Source organism: Pangasianodon hypophthalmus, chromosome 6 (assembly GCF_027358585.1).
Source record: "Pangasianodon hypophthalmus isolate fPanHyp1 chromosome 6, fPanHyp1.pri, whole genome shotgun sequence".
Classification (NCBI taxonomy): Eukaryota; Metazoa; Chordata; class Actinopteri; order Siluriformes; family Pangasiidae; genus Pangasianodon; species Pangasianodon hypophthalmus.
In genome coordinates, this window is record NC_069715.1 from 18,294,905 (window position 1) to 18,315,099 (window position 20,195).

A 20,195-nucleotide genomic window follows, 5' to 3' on the forward strand; every position below is an offset into this window, starting at 1 on the left:
ATATTAGTTGGGATGGATGGGTCTTGAGTAAACTACCCCATCTACTTGGGCAGGCAGAGGTTTGTCCAATCACAGTGGCTTTTATTACCTGAGCTGCCAATACCCACTTCACCCCAAATGGTGAGATGGTTTTAGGCACTGAGATAAAAAAAATCTTTTGTCCTATCCATTAAGAAACACATACAAAAGAATGTAATACATAACTATACTTGGTTATAATATTGCTAAATATGGGCCCAAAAATATGAATGGTACTCCTGAGAGTGGTCAACTCAATGTCAAAAACATCAGCAGACAGATGCTACTGTTCTCTGTGGGCCAAATTCTCAGTGATTACAAAGTGATACCTCGCAACTCCTGTAGGGGGCACCACACTCACCATTTTTGGTTAATACCGAATATTCTGACAGGGCATGCACATTATGAAGCCCGCATCAATGTCAGACAAGACCCGCAGCACTCTGGCTGAAGATCAAATGGGCAGGCTAAGTTGACAAAGACTCATTGTCAGGGGTACATGGTGAAGGTGGACTGGCTGGACCATTGACCTTCAGAGAGACAGAAATGGTCAATTAGAGAGAGAAACATAGTTCCAACCTCATGTACTTTATGATGGAATTTCAAGAGTGGAGACAAAAAATACAGGATAGTGTACTATACAAGGATGGAGATGAGATGATTCACACAAGCTCTGCTTAAGGGTAAGGATATGAGAGTGATGCAATCTCTGAAGGCAGTGCAGCAGATATTTGTCTGTACAGATTTACTAGCAAACAGTTTAAGATTGAAAAACATTACAAAACCTCTTTCCAATCATCAATTGTCCAGTTTTGGTGACTCTGTGCCTACTGAAGCCTCAGATTCCTGTTCCTGGCTGACAGGAGTGGACCTGATGTGCTTTTCTGCTGGTGTAGCCCACCCCAAGGTTCAGCATCATGTGTATTCTGAGATAAGAGAACTATCTGTCAGCTTGAACCAGTCTGGCCATTCTCCTCTGACCTCTGTCAACAAAGCATTTTTCTTGAGGTCATACCACATGAGACTCACGTATGGCAACTATAGAGCAGTACTTTAAAAGGTGGAAGTTTTCCAAAATTGACAAAATCTTATAAACCTTCTAGATTGTTTCAACAATCTTTGGCATGGTACTGTATTGTATATGGCATTTTTTGTTGTTGACATGTTTTCAATATAAAAGTCCCAAAATGTTTTTTCTGTATGGTCACACAAGGTGATATTTCAACAACTTTGACAATCCAGACTCCATTTTCTATCACACACAGTCACTCTCACATGATTACATACCTGAACCCAATCACACACACACACACACACACACACACACACACCCACCACTGTAAAGGATTGTCCATCGCCGTGTTGCCAATGGCCCATACAGAACAGCACTCTTACTGAAATTCCTCTTTCCAAACTGAGAGAGACAGTAGACTGCCCTAAGCAGCACTTCTTATGTTTTTATACGGGATATCAGCTTGCATGTGACATCCATGAATACTTCACCCATCCACACACACAGACTATATTTCTTCCATTTTTGTATTTTTCATTTTGTTTGTTTGTGCAGAACATTTGCAATTCTGAGCACTCACATGACATCTGCTTTTTTGCAGTTTTCACTCAAGTGACCTTAGTAGACCTTAGACACCTAAAAACAAATTGTCTTTGTTTTTGTCACAGAATGGTTGGAGATAGATGCAAGTGCTTCTTTGTGGCCACACCATTCTTTTATCCTTCTCGGGAAGGATGAGCAGCCATGGTGATTAGTGAGCGCCAGCTGTTTCATTCCTGCACTTTTCCCGTCAGCCATGTGCTTTTCTGTGGTTCACAACACCAGTGCTCAAAGGCCATTGTCCATTCAGCACCACTGCAGCTGAAGTGTGAGGAGCGTGCAGTGGTTTGGGTGTGTGGTGCGGCTTCTTGCCTTCAGGATGTTTTGGCTGCTGGATTCCCAGCTTACGCTCGGCTCACAATATACACCCTTTTAAACCACTGTAGGATAAAAGCGTAACTAATAATCTGCTATCCCTTTCTGTCAGTGTATGAGCACCCCTTGTGGCCTAATGTGATGCCAGTGAAAACAGAAGCAAGTCTCAATTAAGCTCAATTCTGACCATGGCCCAGTTTTCTCATTGCTATGTTGGCCCTAGAGAGGAACAGTATTAAATACAGCATCACTGTCTGAAAGTTTGCTGTAACCACAGCATGTCATGCAATATTTATAGAAATATTATGTATTACATATTAAATATTATTAAATTATACTGTATATTCAGCACTTGACACTAAACATTGAACATGGAGGAAAATATGCAAAAAGAGATGTTAGACATAGAGGCCTGCAACCGCGACCTTTTCAAAATTCATTGCATCCATGAAAAGTTCCATATTTTGCTTTAATGTAGGCCCATCTCTACTAAAATGATCATTAAAATTCAAATCTAATTTGACACTAGTCCTTTAATACTACCAGACATTGTAGTTGTACTTGATTTAGCCATTGCATTATTGCTCTATTTACATAGACCATTAATAAATTTGTTTCTCACCTTTACTGTCAAATATATTTTTGTGCAAAAGATTGTGGTAGGCTGTGAAGCAGAAAGCTGTGAAGATCATCATCCAGTGCTTCTACAATACAGAAAAGATGCCAGGTGAGTGAAACACAGGCACAGAAATCGAAGAATTGATTCATGACTAGACAGTCAGATAGAGAGACTAAGAAAGAGAGAGGTAAGCTTATTTATTTATTTATTTGTTATGGATGATATCTGCTTCAGTGGCGGCTGGTGCTTTCTGACTCTGAGCAGGCATAGTTGTCTCTTATTGCAAATGATAAAAAAGTATTTGTCTTCAAAATCATTTTAATCTTGCTAAAAAAGACCACCTTTAACAGGAAATGTTTCCTAGTCAACCAGATCAAACTAACCAACACAGACCAGCAACCAGCACTGGACCATTATGAAGTTCATTCTAAGCTTTTTTTTCAGCATGAAAGAGTGCCAAAAAGATATTTTTTTGCTGAAAACATCTATTTTATGAATTGCAGCAATAGTGATGAGCAATATACTCACATCGTTAAACATATACTCTCATAGTTTTTGATAAACTTTTAAGGGAAGTTCTGCTTATTGTGTTGTCTTATAGCAATTTGCTTATGTCTTTTCTCTACAGGTCAGACCTTTGGCACTTGGTACAGTCTGCATGTCTCCCCTCTTCGGTGAATAATGTGGGGTGTTCTCCTTTCCAGTTCCATGAATCCAGCATCTACAGCCCAGTTAACAGCTTAGTATGGACCAGAGTTACTTTGCAGCTACCTGATCATGTCTCTTCTGGGTATGGAATATTGTGACGGTTGTTGTTCCTGTGTGATAAACATTTAATTTGTTTTTGTGTGACAATCTGGAAAAACCCACTGAATGTCACTGTTGATGAATTCTGGAAAACAGCAGAAAAAATACACTGCATTCCATCCAGGGTGTATTAACATCAACACCAAAATTAAGTTTTAAGAATAATATATTTTAACATCTCTCCTTCAAGAAAATACTTAAAAAATAACTTGCCTTGTTTTGGCTGTCTGGGTACAAAGATCATGTTCAATAAGGAGCCAGTTGGTAAATGCGGTAAGGGCAGTAAATGGAGCCAGGAATTAAGGGGTTATACTATATGAATGGAAGGATTTTTGGTATTTAACTTTAGGGAGAATAACGCAAAAATACTACACAAAAATTACAATGACTGAGATTTCAAACTGCCTACCTAAACCCAAAGTAAACAAAACATGACATTGCTAATTTGTCTCCTTATCGAATGAAAAAAAAAAAAAGATCATTCTCAAAGTAGCATCATTTAACCCCATGGTAAGAGTTAGTATTATGTGGTATCTACAGAGTACAAAATATCTAACAGCTGTTATATACAGTCTAATTTCAAAATGGCATAGTACTAGCACAAGGTGGAAATTTTCAGAGTAGGCTTCAAAAAGTGTTAGCTGCTGAATCTGAGAAAAATGTAGCAGGGCTCTCACACGTGCCACAATTTGTCGCTGACACTGTGACATCTTTGTCTCTCTAGCAATCAAAATATTGAATCTGACTATAGAAAGACATAAATAAAAACATAATGACAGATGATCAGTCCTAGGAACAGCAAGCACAACAGAGGTACACAACATAATATTAATATTATTTAAAAAACACTGGAAATAATGGATCAGTCAAGCATACATATTCCCATAATAAAATATTTACTCACAGGAAACTACATAGTAATGATTAAGATAAGATAAGATAAACTTTATTGATCCCACAGTGGGGAAATTCACTTATCACAGCAGCTCACAGACAGTTAAAGTGCAGGAAGAAAGAAAAGGAAGGAAGAAAGAAAATATAGTAATATAATAATAAATAATAATATAGTAATAATAATAAAGTAATATAGTAATAAATGGTGCTATTTTTGTCTTTAGCCCGACTTTTAACGGCACATGGACATCGGGGCTACCGGTGTTCGTGTATACCACCGCCAGACACTCACAAGTTTCAGAAACAACACTACAGCTGTTCTGCATGATGATCTGCTGGAGAAGCTACGCGATCTCGGCTTGCTGCGGGGACCAGGCCTCCAGCCCTCGGCGTCGCCTGATGCCGGTGGCCGGGGGAGGGGACGTCGCAAGCGGTGCGCGAGAAAGCAGAAGCGCGGCAAGAAGGCGGGGGTCCGTGCTAGGCTAAAAACAAATCCTAGCCGGCCGGCTCTCCCGTCCATCCTGCTCTCCAATGTCTGCTCCCTGGACAATAAATTGGATTACGTCCGACTCCAGCAAACTACGCGGCGTGAGTTTAGAGACTGCTGCGTCTTTGTTTTCACGGAGACGTGGCTCAGCGACAGAGTTCCGGTCGCCGCCATTCAGCTAGACGGGCTAGCCTCGTTTCGAGCCGACAGAAAAACAGCTCTGTGCGATAAGGCTCGCGGCGGCGGCTTGTGTGTTTACACCAACACGGAATGGTGCAAGAACTCGGTGCTAGTTTCTAGTTACTGCTCATCGCTGGTGGAGTTTGTGACTGTTAGATGCAGACCATTTTATTTACCACGGGAATTCACCACTGTCCTTATAATCGGTGTGTACATTCCCCCTCAGCGCTAATGCCAAAGACGCGCTCTGTGAACTGTATGGGGCTATTAGCGAGCTGCAGAATTCAAACCCTGACGGACTGTTTATTGTTGCCGGAGATTTCAACCATGCAAATCTCAAGTCAGTGCTCCCTAAATTCCATCAGCATGTGGGCTTTGCAACGAGAGGGAAGAACACGCTGGACCTTGTTTACACAAACATCCCCGGCGCGTACCGTGGGGAGCCCCGCCCCCCACCTCGGCTACTCAGACCACATCTCTGTTATACTAATCCCAGCATACAGACCGCTAGTTAGACGCTCCAAACCGGTTCTGAAGCAGGAGAAAACCTGGCCAGCAGGAGCCATCTCTGCTATTCAGGACTGTTTTGAACACACTGACTGGCACATGTTCAGGGAAGCGGAACTGACGGCGACTTCACCGATTAGGAGGAATACGCGACATCAGTGACTAGCTATATCAGCAAGTGCATTGATGACGTCACTGTCTCCAAGACCATCACCACACGCTCCAACCAGAAGCCGTGGATGACTGCAGAGGTGCAAGCGCCACTGAGGACCCGAGACTCCGCCTTCAGAGCAGGCGACAAGGCGGCCCTAAGAACAGCGAGGGCCAAACTGTGCCGGGCCATCAGAGAGGCAAAGCGCACACACGCTCAGACAATCCACAACCACTTCAAGGCCAGCAGAGACACGCGGCGCATGTGGCAGGGCATCCAGGCCATCACCAACTACAGGACAACATCACCTGCCTGTGACAGTGATGCCTCCCTCCCAGATGCGCTGAACGACTTCTACGCTCGGTTTGAGGCACAGAATGGCGTGACGGTGAGGAAGACCACCCCTCCTCCCAATGACCAGGTGCTGTGTCTAACCACGGCAGATGTGAGGAAGGCTCTACACAGAGTCAACCCGCGGAAGGCTGCTGGACCAGACAACATTCCTGGCAGGGTGCTCAGTGCAGCCCAGCTGGCAGATGTTTTCACTGACATCTTCAACACCTCCCTGAGCAGCACCGTTGTTCCGATGTGCTTCAAGGCCACCACCATCGTCCCCGTGCCAAAGAAGTCTCCAGTGTCTTGCCCCAATGACTACCGTCCCGTTGCACTTACACCCATCATCATGAAGTCCTTCGAGAGGCTCGTCATGAGGCACATTAAGACCCTGCTGCCCCCCTCACTGGACCCCCTGCAATTCGCTTACCGTCCCAACCACTCAACAGATGACGCTATCACCCTCACCCACCTGGACAATAAAGACACCTACAGTGGATATAGAAAGTCTACACACCCCTGTTAAAATGCCAGGTTTCTGATGATGTAAAAAAATAAGACCAAGATAAATCATTTCAGAACTTTTTCCACCTTTAATGTGACCTATAACCTGTACAACTCATCTGAAAAACAAACTGAAATCTTTTAGGTTGGGCGAGTAAAAATAAAAATAATAATAATAATAATGTGGTTGCATAAGTGTGCACACCCTCTTATAACTGGGGATGTGGCTGTGTTCAGAATTAAGCAATCATATTCAAACTCATGTTAAATAGGAGTCGGTACACACCTGCCATCATTTAAAGTGCCTCTGATTAACCCCAAATAAAGTTCAGCTCTTCTGGTAGGCTTTTCCTGACATTTTCTTAGTCACATCTTACAGCAAAAGCCATGGTCCACAGAGAGCATCAGAGGGATCTGATTATTAAAATGTATCAGTCAGGAGAAGGGTACAAAAGAATTTCCAAGGCATTAGATATACCATGGAACACAGTGAAGACCATCATCATCAAGTGGAGAAAATGTGGCGCTACAGCAACATTACCAAGAACTGGACGTCCCTCCAAAATTGATGAAAAGACGAGAAGAAACCTGGTCAGGGAGGCTGCCAAGAGGCCTACAGCAACATTAAAGGAGCTGCAGGAATTTCTGGCAAGTACTGGCTGTGTAGTACGTGTGACAACAATCTCCCGTATTCTTCATATGTCTGGGCTATGGGGTAGGGTGGCAGAAAAACATCCAAGCCCGGCTAAATTTTGCAAAAATACATTTGAAGTCTCCCAAAAGCATGTGAGAAAATGTGTTATGGTCTGATGAAACCAGGGTTGAACTTTTTGGCCATAATTCCAAAAGGTATGTTTGAACACTGCACATCACCAGAAGAACACCATACCCACAGTGAAGCATGGTGGTCGCAGCATCATGCTTTGGGCCTGTTTTTCTTCAGCTGGAACTGGGGCGAGGTGGAGGAAATTATAAACAGTTCCAAATACCAGTCAATATTGGCACAAAACCTTCAGGCTTCTGCTAGAAAGCTGAAGATGAAGAAGAACTTCATCTTTCAGCACGACAACGACCCAAAGCATACATCCAAATCAACAAAAGAATGGCTTCACCAGAAGAAGATTAAAGTTTTGGAATGGCCCAGCCAGAGCCCAGACCTGAATCCGATTGAAAATCTGTGGGGTGATCTGAAGAGGGACGTGCACAGGAGATGCCCTCGCAATCCGACAGATTTGGAGCGTTTTTGCAATGAAGAGTGGGCGAATATTGCCAAGTCAAGATGTGCCATGCTGATAGACTCATACCCAAAAAGACTGAGTGCTGTAATAAAATCAAAAGGTGCTTCAACAAAGTATTAGTTTAAGGGTGTGCACACTTATGCAACCACGTTATTTTGGTTTTTTATTTTTACTCACCCAACCTGAAAGATTTCAGTTTGTTTTTCAATTGAGTTGTACAGGTTATAGGTCACATTAAAGGTGGGAAAAGTTCTCAAATGATTTATCTTGGTCTCATTTTTTTACATCATGGAAGCCTGGCATTTTAACAGGGGTGTGTAGACTTTTTATATCCACTGTATGTTCAAATGCTGTTCATAGACTTCAGTTCAGCATTCAACACAATCATTCCTCAGCATCTGATTGGAAAGCTGAACCTGCTGGGCCTGAACACCTCCCTCTGCAACTGGATCCTGGACTTCCTGACTGGGAGACCTCAGTCAGTCTGGATCGGGAACAGCATCTCTAACACCACCACACTGAGCACTGGGGCCCCACAGGGCTGTGTGCTCAGTCCATTGCTGTTCATTCTGCAGACTCACGACTGTGTAGCAATGCACAGCTCGAACCACATCATCAAGTTCGCCGATGATACGACTGTGGTGGGTCTCATCAGCAAGAACGACAAGTCATCATACAGAGAGGAGGTGCAGCGGCTAACGGACTGGTGCAGAGCCAACAACTTGTCTCTGGACATGGACAAAACTAAAGAGATAGTTGTTGACTTCAGAAGAGCACAGAGAGCCCACTCTCCACTCAGTGGCTCCTCCGTGGAGATCGTCAAGAGCACCAAGTTTCTTGGTGTTCACCTGGTGGAGAACCTCACCTGGTCGCTCAACACCAGTTCCATAATGAAGAAAGCCCAGCAGCGTCTCTACTTTCTGCGAAGGCTGAGGAAAGCACATCTTCCACCCCCCATCCTCACCACATTCCACAGAGGGACTGTCGAGAGCATCCTGAGCAGCTGCATCACTGCCTGGTTTGAGAATTGCACCGTCTCGAATCGCAAGACCCTGCAGTGGATAGTGAGGACAGCTGAGAAGATCTTCGGGGTCTCTCTTCCCTCCATCACAGACATTTACACCTCACGCTGCATTCGCAAAGCCACCAGCATTGTGGATGACCCCACACACCCCTCTCACACACTCTTCACCCTCCTGCCATCTGGTAAACGGTACCGAAGCATTCGGGCCCTCTCGACCAGACTGTGCAATAGCTACTTCCCCCATGCAATCAGACTCCTCAATACTCAGTAACTGGTCTGAAGGAACACACACACATACCTCCAATACTCAGAAACTGGACTGAAGGAATATACACACATACCAATATACACACACAACTGAGCATCCTCCATCCTCTCTGCAATTTTCTTGCAAGTTTTTGCACATTTATGCTGCTACATTACTCATTATATTATACTGTTCATAGGCTGCTATTCTTATGTTTACACTTATGTTTACACTATTTCAGCTACTTGTTTTGTACTCTTGTACTATTTGCACTATTGTCACTAGGTTCACTTTAAACAGAACTGTGTACTGGTCGGCGCTGCACTGGGGCTTACTATGCCCATTGTCTGTCCCAGTAGTCATTGTACTGTCTTGTACTGTCTTGTACTGTTTTGTGCTGTCTGCACATGTTTGCACTTGTGCACTTTATTGTATAATTTATGTAGTCCCTTGTAGTTCTGTGTTGTTCTGTGTTTCTTATGTAGCACCTTGGTCCTGGAGAAACGTTGTTTCGTTTCACTATGTACTTGTATATGGCTGAAATGACAATAAACTCCACCTGACACTTGACACTTGAGATACACATACACACACTTTAGATGCCTACATGAATCCATGACTACACACTCAAATGGTTCTTCTACAATTAGTATATGATATAGTGGATGAGGAATTATAACTGTTTCTACCCAAAGGGTTCATACAACACAACTTACAATGTTAGACTTTAAACCAATCCAAAGGGAATTTTAATGACATCCCTACATTAAAAAATAATGCATGGCCATGACTTAAGGTGTAGGAATGAGATAATTAAGTCATAGCCTTAGTAACATAAAGGAGCTAGATTAATCTATTTAATCTTACGCAAAGCAAACATTCTAGTCTAGGAAAAAAGATGTTATGTACAGTAAATAATAATAAATCATGCTGCAACATTTCATGCTGCATGTGGTAGTTTCTGTAAACCCTATATATAAGTGCACAGCATCTGGGGGCCACAACACAATGATCACACCTTATTACTACTTGGGCACACTTTTTTTTCTTGTTCCTTCATGTAACTAAGTCATGGCGAGGATTTAATTATCTCATTCCCACGTGTTATTAAGTCATGGCCACGCATTTAATTTTTTTTATGTCACCGGCAGTACGCCATAGTTTTTAATAAGTGAGGATATGTTTTTTATATCAGCAGCGCATGCTCTAGGCAATGAGACTTTTCTTTAATAACTACAGAGGCTCTACCTTTTGCAATAGAATGATTTATTTGTTGAGCAGATGAAAGTCTGTTCCAGGCAATTAAATTCCACATAACTAGCGCTAGACCTCCAGGCAGAAAATATTTTTCTGGCTGCTGTGTAATTTCCTAAAATAGACACCACCATTAATAAACTGTGCAGCAACTCAGTTTTGCAGCAACTAATTCGGACTATCCATGGACAATAACTACTGATTTTTGTTTCAAACCAGGACCAAGACACCAAGACTAGTATCTACATACCAATACTTTCAAAAGTCTTCTTTTGTATAAAAAAGTGGAAATCTACGATTTCTACAGTGAGAATTTTGCACACACGGATATCAAGAATTATATCTGAAATAAAAAGAAATTTAATATTGTTTTCTTTTTGAGTCTTGTGTATTTAAAGAGCAAACAATTTATCACTTACAATAGGCATGTGTATACATTTATGCACAAGCATAAACAGAAGTAAAAAAACCAACAGGTTAGTGTTTATTTACAGACGGTGGTGAAGAGGGTGTGGGAGGTAGCGTGTTCGTGTCTCACAGACTTCCATAGACTCTCACTTTTTTTAACTGGTGCCCAGGGTCTCTGCTTATGCCTGCGTTATCCACCACTGTGGCATCAAGCAACAGAGAAAGGCAAAACAAACACGCAGAGTCACAGGAATGAGGAAAACACCTCAGTAGAGAAGAGTTTATTTATAGACTGTAGTAAAGTGGTACTTGGGGTGGTCTGTTTGGTGATGGTGAAGTGCTCTTGGCCGGTGGGGCTCAGTGCTGTAGTGATTTTGAGGAGTGCGTCGAGGTCCATAGCTCAGCTAGTTGGCTCAAATTGTTGCTGGAATCTAGGAAAATAGGGGAGAAAGGAGACAGCAGCATGCCAGAATCTACCCATTTCTCTCTGTGAACGCCATCTTTTATGCTCCCCATGTGATTAGGGGAGAGAGGGCATCTGTGGCAATCATCCTCTCGCAGCCGTGTCTCTTTGTCAGCTTCCACACCCCGTGATGTATGTCCATGACAATAGCGTAGTCAACACTTTCAACACCACCGCACTTGTTTGGCAAGGCGTGAACTGCCACTTGTTTGGTAAAATAAAAATATAAAATTTAAATAAAACCATTATGTTTAAAAAAAAAATAAAATAAATAAATCCCTAATGGTACTTTAATATTGGTTCACTATCCAGATTGTACATTAAGGAAAAAAGGCACAGAAATATATTGCAACTTGATCACAGACCCACAGTTCTCTCAGAAATTGGTGGAGTATTCCCTTTACATGTTTCCTTTCTGCTTTCTGCTCCTCCCAAAATGGCCGCCGACTTGGAAGTCCAATCGTGACACCTTCTATTTAATTCTATTTAATGCATGCTATGGCTGCCTCTTCAGTGGCAGGAAGAGTGCCAATTGTGGACATTAGTGAAGGGATGACATGTTCACCATCTACATTTGTCAGATTTTATAGATTGAATGTTGCTTTATTGCAGTCCAGAATGTGAAGCAATTCTCAACTTAAGTATAAAACACTTTCAACACTTGAATGATTTTCATCTTTAATAGGGGGAGCAGCATCAACACTTGAGTGCTTCTCATTCTCAATGAAGTATGGTATTGGCACAATTTAGGAATGTTAGGTCTCTGAAACACCTAGAAATGTTATGAAGAATTTGATGTACAGCCTCCACTAGTTCTGTAGGAAACTATCCTGATGACCTTAAATGAAAGAAAGCATAATGGAAAGTCACAGTCATAATGTGTGGACTTTGCTATAGGTAGTTGGCAAGGAAAATGACCAATACTCCTAGTTCTGAAAAAAAAAATGCCTCAGCAGTCCTTCATTAAACTTTTTTTAGCCAATGTAATGGGGCTTGCCATAAGTTAAAAAAAAACAGAAACGTACATCAACTTTATTTGACATCAAAGTTGGCAACAAAACTATTACAACTTGCAATTTCTAAATTTTCTCACTACATAACCAAAAAAACAGGAGACAATATGATCATCTGTAAAGAAATGAATCACCAGCTCTATAGTTTCCTGGCAATAGTCAATACAATTATCTGGTATCCACAAAAAACATAATACCTGGTATACTGTATACAGTGTAATGGTTACAACATACACAAGCTGGCATAAAGCTGAACTCTACACAGGAGTCTACAAGGGGTGTTTGGCTGCTAGTTCTGAGACAAACCTAAAAGGGCTCTCAGAAATGTCACCTTTTGTTGCTTATATCCTCTGTTTTGTTACATGTTGACCTCTGTGACATATTTCTCTCTAACAGTCATACAAAAAAAAAGCACTGGCACATGTCCAGGGATACAATGTATTTGCCCTGGTCTCAGATATTATTTTCCAATTTCCACAATAGGATTATTTTGATGGTACAGTCAGGTGTAGAATTAACAACAGACAATGTTGTTCACCATGATCAAATGTAATGTAAGCATGCTCCTCCTGGTCTGCAGTGCAACACAGTTCCGCTGGATTCAGAAAGAGGATGCTGGTGAGCGACATGGCTGGGGAGTCGATAATGTCTACATTGGCGAAGCTTGTCCAGGTCTTTGCAGTGGACATGGGTACTGTACCACTGGAGCAGTCTGCCTTTGTGATGAAGGGCACTATGGTGGGCACCATTAATTTGCACTTTACCACTTTGTTTACAGTACATATTGAGTTATTTTGAAAGTTCTTGTCACTAAACATGGAGACGTGGTTGGTAACAGTGATAATATTAATGTTAACAGTGACTGGATATATCACTGCATTTTTCGTTTTTTTTTTCTCTCAGGTGATGATTGCTCCCTGTGGAACAGTGATCTTCCCAACTCCATCAAGGACAACTTTGAGTCTGGGTCTGTGTCTGAGGACAGCTGGAGTGTAATTCAGGGTGGAGGGGTTAGCAGTGGCTGTGGCCAGCTTTCTCCACATGCCCATGGAGACTCCCTGTATTTTAATGGCTGCAAAATGAGACAGGCCATCTCCAAACCTCTGGACCTTTCCAGGGCCAGGTACAGCACACTGTATAGCAAAAGGCTAGAGTAGCATTCACTGCATGGATTTAAGGTTGAGGCCTTATTCTCACATTCATAAATGTTGATCAATTTGGGGTATTTTGGAATTTGCTGATTGGTAAACTTACAGTGTGTTTTCACTTTATTGGTGCCTTCTTTGACCAGTGTAATAATGTCTAGAGCAGAGCTATTGCTAGAACAGAGCTGACGCTTTCTAGATCTCTCTCTCTCTCTCTCTCTCTCTCTCTCTCTCTCTCAATTGCAGCAAGATCATGTTTGTGCTACAAATTGGGAGCATGTCACAGACAGACAGCTGTAACTCGGCATTGAACCAGGTTGACACTGCTGATCGGGCCGTGCTGCTCCAATACAGTGTCAACAATGGAGTCAGATGGCATGTCATTGCCCAGCACCAGACTAAAGACTTCATCAAAGCCCAGAGAGTCTCCTACAACATTCCGCTGTAAGTCATAAAACATATATGATCAGACTGTGCTGTTTTTTATGTTCTTATATCTAAATAGGTTGTTTATATTTCTTCCTCTTATAGTGAAGCCCGTGTGAAAGGGGTGCAGTTGCGATGGTGGCAGGCACGTCATGGTGGTACAGGGAAAGACCAGTGGGCTCTGGACCATGTGGAAGTTGTTCTGTAGGTAGTCTTGCAGACTTTCACACTGTTTTTTGTTCTTCTCTCTTCTTCATTCTTTCCTGCTCTTTCTATTGCATATTTATGTACACCAGTCAGCCATAACATTAAAAGACCTGCCTAATATTGTGCAGGTCCCCCTTGTGCTCTGACCTGTCGAGGCATGGACTCCACATGACCTCTGAAGGTGTGCTGTGGTATCTGGCACCAAGACATTAGCAGCAGATCATTTAAGTTCTGTAAGTTGGGAGGTGGAGCCTCCATGGATCAGACTTGTTTCCCCAGCACATCCCACAGATGCTTGATCGGATTGAGATCTGGGGAATTCGGAGGATAAGTCAACACCTTGATCTCTTGTCATGTTCCTCTAACCATTCCTGAACAGTTTTTGCAGTGTGGCAGGGCGCATTATCCTGCCTCTGCCATTAGAGAATACCGTTGCCATGAAGGGGTGTACTTGGACTGCAGCAATGTTTAAGTAGGTGGTACGTGTCAAAGTAACATCAACATGAATGCCAGGACCCAAGGTTTCCCAGTTTTCCCATTGTCCCGAGCATCACACGGCCTCCGCCGGCTTGCCTTCTTCCCATAGTGCCTCCTGGTGCTGTCTCTTCCCCAGATAAGCGATGCACATGCACCTGGCCATACACATGATGTAAAAGAAAACATGATTCATCAGACCAGGCTACCTTTTTCCATTGCTCCATGGTCCAGTTCTGATGCTCACCTGCCCATAGTTGGGACTTTTGGCAGTGTACAGGGGTCAGCATTGGTGCTCTGACCGTTCTGCAGCTACGCAGCCCCATACACAGCAAGCTGTGATGCAGTGTGTGTTCTGACACCTTTCTATGATTGCCAGCATTTATGTTTTCAGCAATTTGTGCTAAAGTAGCTCATCTGTGGGATTGGACCAGATGGGCCTTGTTCTTCCTTGGACCACTTTTGGTAGGGACTAACCACTAAATACCGGGAACACCCCACAAGACCTGCCATTTTGGAGATGCTCTGACCCAGTCATCTAGCCATCACAATTTGGTGCTTGTCAAAGTCGCTCAGATCCTTATGCTTTCCCATTTTTCCTGCTTCCAACACATCAACTTTGAGAACTGACTGTTCACTTGCTGCTTAATATATCGCATCCCAGACAGGTGCCACTGTAATGAAATAATCAATGTTATTCACTTTATCTCTCGGTGGTTTTAATGTTATGGCTGATCAGTGTATATGCACATTGCTGGCCTTACTTGCAGTCATCTCATCTGCCTCCTTCCCTTGTGTGTTGAGTCTGCCATGTGTGCCTCTCGATCAGATTCTAAACATTGCCTTTTCTCTCACAATCCCTCTGATTTCTGTTGTTTGTGTTTGGTTCTGGATCTCTGGCCTCTCTTCTGTCTGGTCTTGCCTTTCCCAGAATATGACCTACTATATCTTTCTGCATGTGAACAGTAAGCTATCTATGTCTCTCCAGTCTTGCACTCCAATTTCTGTTCTCTTATGTATTTTGCTGCCCCCTTGGCATGACTGTAGAGTCAGGTAAGTGCTCCTTGAAGTGCTTTCTTTCTTGAAATGCAACCCAGTCCCTTTCCCCCACAATATACTGTATATGCTGTAATATACATTATGTGTTACTGAATTTAAAACAGTGAAGATTTTTTACAACCATTCTTATAAAATTTAAGCCTGTCATATTTCATGCAAATATTAATGTTTTTTAATGATTATTGTTCGTTACCCATAAGCTATTTACAATAAGAATTTGCTCATGGTGGTGTAGTAGTGCACCAATCCAGGGTCCCAGGTTTGAGTACCAGGTTTGAGTCCCAGTTTGAGTCTGAGTGGGTGAAGTTTCTGTGTATGTCCTCCCTGTGTCCATGTGGGTTTCCTCCAAGTTCCAGGATTTCTTCCAACCACAGGCGATGGCTTTGAAACTACATGGGAATCCCGGCTTCTCCTAACATTTACTAAAAATCCAATTTCCATCCATGAAATGTTTACCAAAGTGTCTATATTATTCATCACTCTTGGAGTGATTCAATATTACAAAATTCAATATTTTTAACTTATCAAATACACTATATGAAAGTAAACGTATATACTGTATGTATACTTGGCCATTACACCCATATGTGCATAACATAATATTAATTTTTTTGGGGTTCTAAAGTTCCAAGAGTGTAGATAAGTTCCTTTTGCTTAAGTTTCTTCAATTCATTGCTCCCATAACAACAACTGCTGATGCACACAGATATACAGTAAGATAAGATAATCCTTTATTTGCATAAAGGCATATAGATATGCCATTAATGTAATGTTCATTGCTGTTGTCTTGCCACTACAAAGGAGTAATCCTTCGTTCTGATAGTACAAAGGTGCTTGAAGTTTCCTCCGATGTATAGCTGTTTACATCTCTTACAGGAAAGGCAATAAAGAACTCCTGCAGTGATGCCTGAGGAGCGATGGGTAATAAAAAAATATCTTCAGGGCCTGTGATTTTACTGGCTGTGTTAATAAATTTGTTAGGGATGTGAGGTTGCATGTGAGAGTGCCACAGATTCTATTAGCCTGATCATTTAATTCACTCCTGACAAACAGGTCTTTGATGTTTTGGTCCTGTCTGTAGAAGATTGAGTGGAGAGTTCCTCAAAAAAAGGAAGCTGTCTCAGGGTCATTCTGAAGGATTTTGAAGTTTTTAAGTATAATAGCCATCACTGTTTTATTAGAGGAATTATAGGTAAGCACCAAAGGAATTCTTTCTGTACTAGCAGTGGAATGTGTAGAGGTCAGTGCATCTGTTCTCTCGGTAGTGCTAACACAGGCCATGGCATGATCTATGACATTTGTAGGAAATCCACAGTAAAAATAATGCATATTTCCTTACTTTTCTGTAGAAAATCTTTGTTCTCATTGCAGATGCATTTAATCCTCATTAGCTGTGAATAGGGAATGGAATTTTTTGCAGTGCTTGGGATGTAAAGAATTGTATTCCAAGTAAAAATGAGAGTCTGTCATTTTGTAATGGATAGTGGTTTTCAGAGTGGAATCTGTTGACTTCAAAGATATGTGTAAAAATGTTATGCTTGAGGCAGGGTGAGAAATACTCCATGTATACTCCAGGGCTGGGTGAAATGTGGAGAAGGAGGATAAGCTGGTGTTGGAATGTTGTGTCTCTTCTTCCTTGATGTAAAGGTCTTTTCTGCAGACAACAAGTGCCCTAACTTTGTCTGCTGGGTTGAGCACAACACCATTCCTTTTCCTGAGATCTTTCAGGGCTGTGTATTCTTCTTTGGATAGACTGAGGTTTTCGGTGGATTTTAAAAAAAATTATTGTGCCAATTTTTCTTTCACAGGTATTGATGAAATAATCTAATGCTTGAAATTCTCCAAAGTGTCCATGGTGATTTAGTGAAATTATATTTGGAGGAGTCAACAAAGTATCCTTCAGGAAGTCTGCTTGATGCAGTTTAGCCTTATGAAAAGTAGCCTTAAATGCCAGAAAAATCTTTGGTGTCAGTAATTGTAGTAAATTGGTAATCCATTTTACTTAAAATTGGTGACAACATTTTTCAGATGGGAACAAACAGGTCAAATGGTTCTTCCAGCCTTGTTGTTTTCGTAAGTTCTCCTAAGCACAGTAAGCTTTTTGTTTATAGTGACTTATATGAAATAAAAAATGTCCTAATTAAGTTTGTGGATTGGACCATGGCACTTGTAAATTGTAAATATACATTCCTAAAGTCACATTTAAGGTGTTCTATTTTCTCATCAAGCTTATGGATTCTATAAACATAGCTGCAGACAGCTTATCTCATGATACTTAAAGAAAGTGGATTGCACTGACCTGTAGTAATGGGTTGTGTCTTTGTATGGGGACACCTGACCAATCCCACCCATATATGTTTCTTAAACATCCCATTCCAGATTTAGTCCCCCCTTTGCTGTTATATTAACCGTCATGCTTCTGAGAAGGCTTAGATTGTTAGATTGGCTGTGAGGATTTGTGCACATTCAGAAACAGGAGCATTAGTGCGGTCAGACACTGATGTCGGGCAAGGAGGCCTGGCACGTAGTTAGAGTTCCAATTCATCCCAAAGGTGTTCAGTGGGGTTGAGGTCATGGTCTGTGCAGGCCACAGTTTTACAACCAAAATCTTGGCAAACCATGCCTTTTAGGCCTCACTTTGTGCACAGTGGTATTGTCATGCTGGAACTGCTTCCAATAGATATACCATCCAAAGCTGCCTCTTATGTAATCGCTTGGTTTAATAAACAGGTTTAAATGGGTTGGACTGGCTGGACAATCTTGCTTATCCATGCTGTAAAGCTACTCGAATAGATAAGCTTCTATTTACCTTGATCTTTGTAGCTGGGGAAGAATAAAGTGTGCATATTCACTGTATAAATATTTACAGAAAATTATTCATGACTTGGTGAAGAAATTTTAATGCTTGAAATTGAATTACATGAAACATTTTTTGCTCTGCTACCATTTCTGAATTGAAAGAGGCTCATTTAGTTTTTAGTGTTTTGTCATTTAAATGTAACATTAAGTTTAATCCCGAATGATCAGAAAGATCCTTTTGGCCTATTTTATAATCCTTCAATCTATGTTGTTATGTATTGGTTAACGTTTAAAGTCTACCCTCATTCCCAGGAACTTAGATTTTTGTTTACATAAAAAAAAAGAGAATTCAGCAAAAAGACTGAAAGTTCTAAGTTAATGGACATTTAAAAAAGTGTAGTTCATGATGTGTTATTATGTGAAAGAGTAACTGTGCAACAAAAACACATATACAGAAAATATATATGTTAATCGGAATGCTGATAAGGAAACTGAATATCATAACTTAATTTATTTAAGGTGATACAGTTTAATTTGTATTCTTATATTATTTGGGGCACAAACAGTAAGAGGGGAGGAAATGTTATCTATTTGGTAAATGTTGTTGTTCTAACTACATTTCCTATAAAGCACTGTGTTACAGTATGCTTCCAGTGTAAATTCGGAAAAGAGGGAAAAGTAAAAGAGAAGACAAACCACATGTACACGTGTATGTGTCATGCTTACCTGCATAGTCTGTTATTTTCCCCTCCTAATATACGACAAAGTGGTCATGAGGTAATCGCAATTTGGTGTGCTGTGAGGATGTGGAAAAAGAGAACAGCTTGTCTGCAAAATTGCTGGACAAGCAATGACTCTAATCCAGAGCTGGCAGCTAGTGGACATCTTGGCTAAAATGGGGAGAAAAGACAACGATTCCAGATAAGTGATTTAATTGGGTGTTAAACTGCAGAATAATGGGCAAGTAGAAATAAAAAAGCAAGAAAAAAAACGAAGCAAAAGAAACATGTATATGCAGTTGGCCAGGGAAACAGGGAGTTTACTGACACCACTGAAAATGAACTTCCTTTGCATATGCTGACTGTTGCAGGTGATTTCAAGGCTCATAGTGTCACTGCCCTACTGGAGGGACAGTATTGGCACTGGCGCAGCTGTGTTGTTGGTATTGGATGTACGGGGGGAGCATATACGGGGGAATCAGTGGGCATGAAAAGACTTCAGGTAACAGTTGAACCAAATGGACAAACCAAAAGACTGCCATTGTATGTGGACATGGGTGACTACCCCTCTCTGCTGGGACATTCCTGGCTGGAGCAACTTAAGGTGGACTGGCAGGCCATACACATGATGACACCTAAAAAGTTGGACCTAGAACATGTTCTGCAGAAACAAAGAAAAAAGTGAAATTGAGTGTTGAGCTGGGAAGTCCCCTGACATACGTGCTCAAACCCAAGGTAGAGGTTAGCTTACTGAACTCGTGAGGGATGAGACCAGTTGGTGTCAGTAAATGGGCAATGCCCATCTTTCCAGGTCTAAAGAAAGAGGGAGGCATAAGAATCTGTGGGGACTTTAAAGTTACTGTGAACCCACTGTTGTCAGCGGAACAGTACCCCTTGCCTCACATCAATGACGTGTTTGAAGGGCTCAGAGAAGGACAGGAATTTAGTGAAATTGATCTCAACCAGGCATACCTGCAGATGCACTTGGAAGAACAGTCCAGAGACCTCCTTACCATTACCACACACAAAGGGCTATTCCAGTCCAGACACTTAGCATTTGGTGTTACTTCAGCTCCATCCCTACTCAGGAGGGCAATGGATCTAATTCTAGTGGGGCTTCCTGGAGCTTTGTGTTACTTAGATGATATTCTAGGAATGAGAGCAGATGACTAGTCACACTTGCAAAACCTGGATGCTACCCTAGAGAAACTGATTGAGTATGGGCTAAGAGTGCACAAGGACAAATGTAAATTCTTTCAATCTTCCGTTGAGTACCTGGGTCACATGATTGA

The 20,195-nt window shown here is 41.7% G+C and overlaps 1 protein-coding gene across 8 annotated transcripts in view; it reads left to right on the plus strand.

Moving 5' to 3' along the window:
* The window catches only part of reln (reelin), a 438,322-nt gene that overhangs the window by 403,388 nt on the left and 14,739 nt on the right, over window positions 1-20,195 (plus strand). For 7 of the 8 annotated variants that reach the window (XM_026932718.3, XM_053234671.1, XM_053234670.1 and 4 more), the window contains 6 exons: window positions 2,599-2,672; window positions 3,193-3,354; window positions 12,655-12,812; window positions 12,978-13,197; window positions 13,466-13,663; window positions 13,751-13,849. In XM_026932718.3, coding sequence (XP_026788519.2) covers window positions 2,599-2,672; window positions 3,193-3,354; window positions 12,655-12,812; window positions 12,978-13,197; window positions 13,466-13,663; window positions 13,751-13,849 — 911 coding nt within the window. Of the gene's footprint in view, window positions 1-2,598; window positions 2,673-3,192; window positions 3,355-4,489; window positions 5,809-12,654; window positions 12,813-12,977; window positions 13,198-13,465; window positions 13,664-13,750; window positions 13,850-20,195 lie in introns of those variants that run through there. The other variant, XM_034305511.2, reaches the window with a different exon arrangement.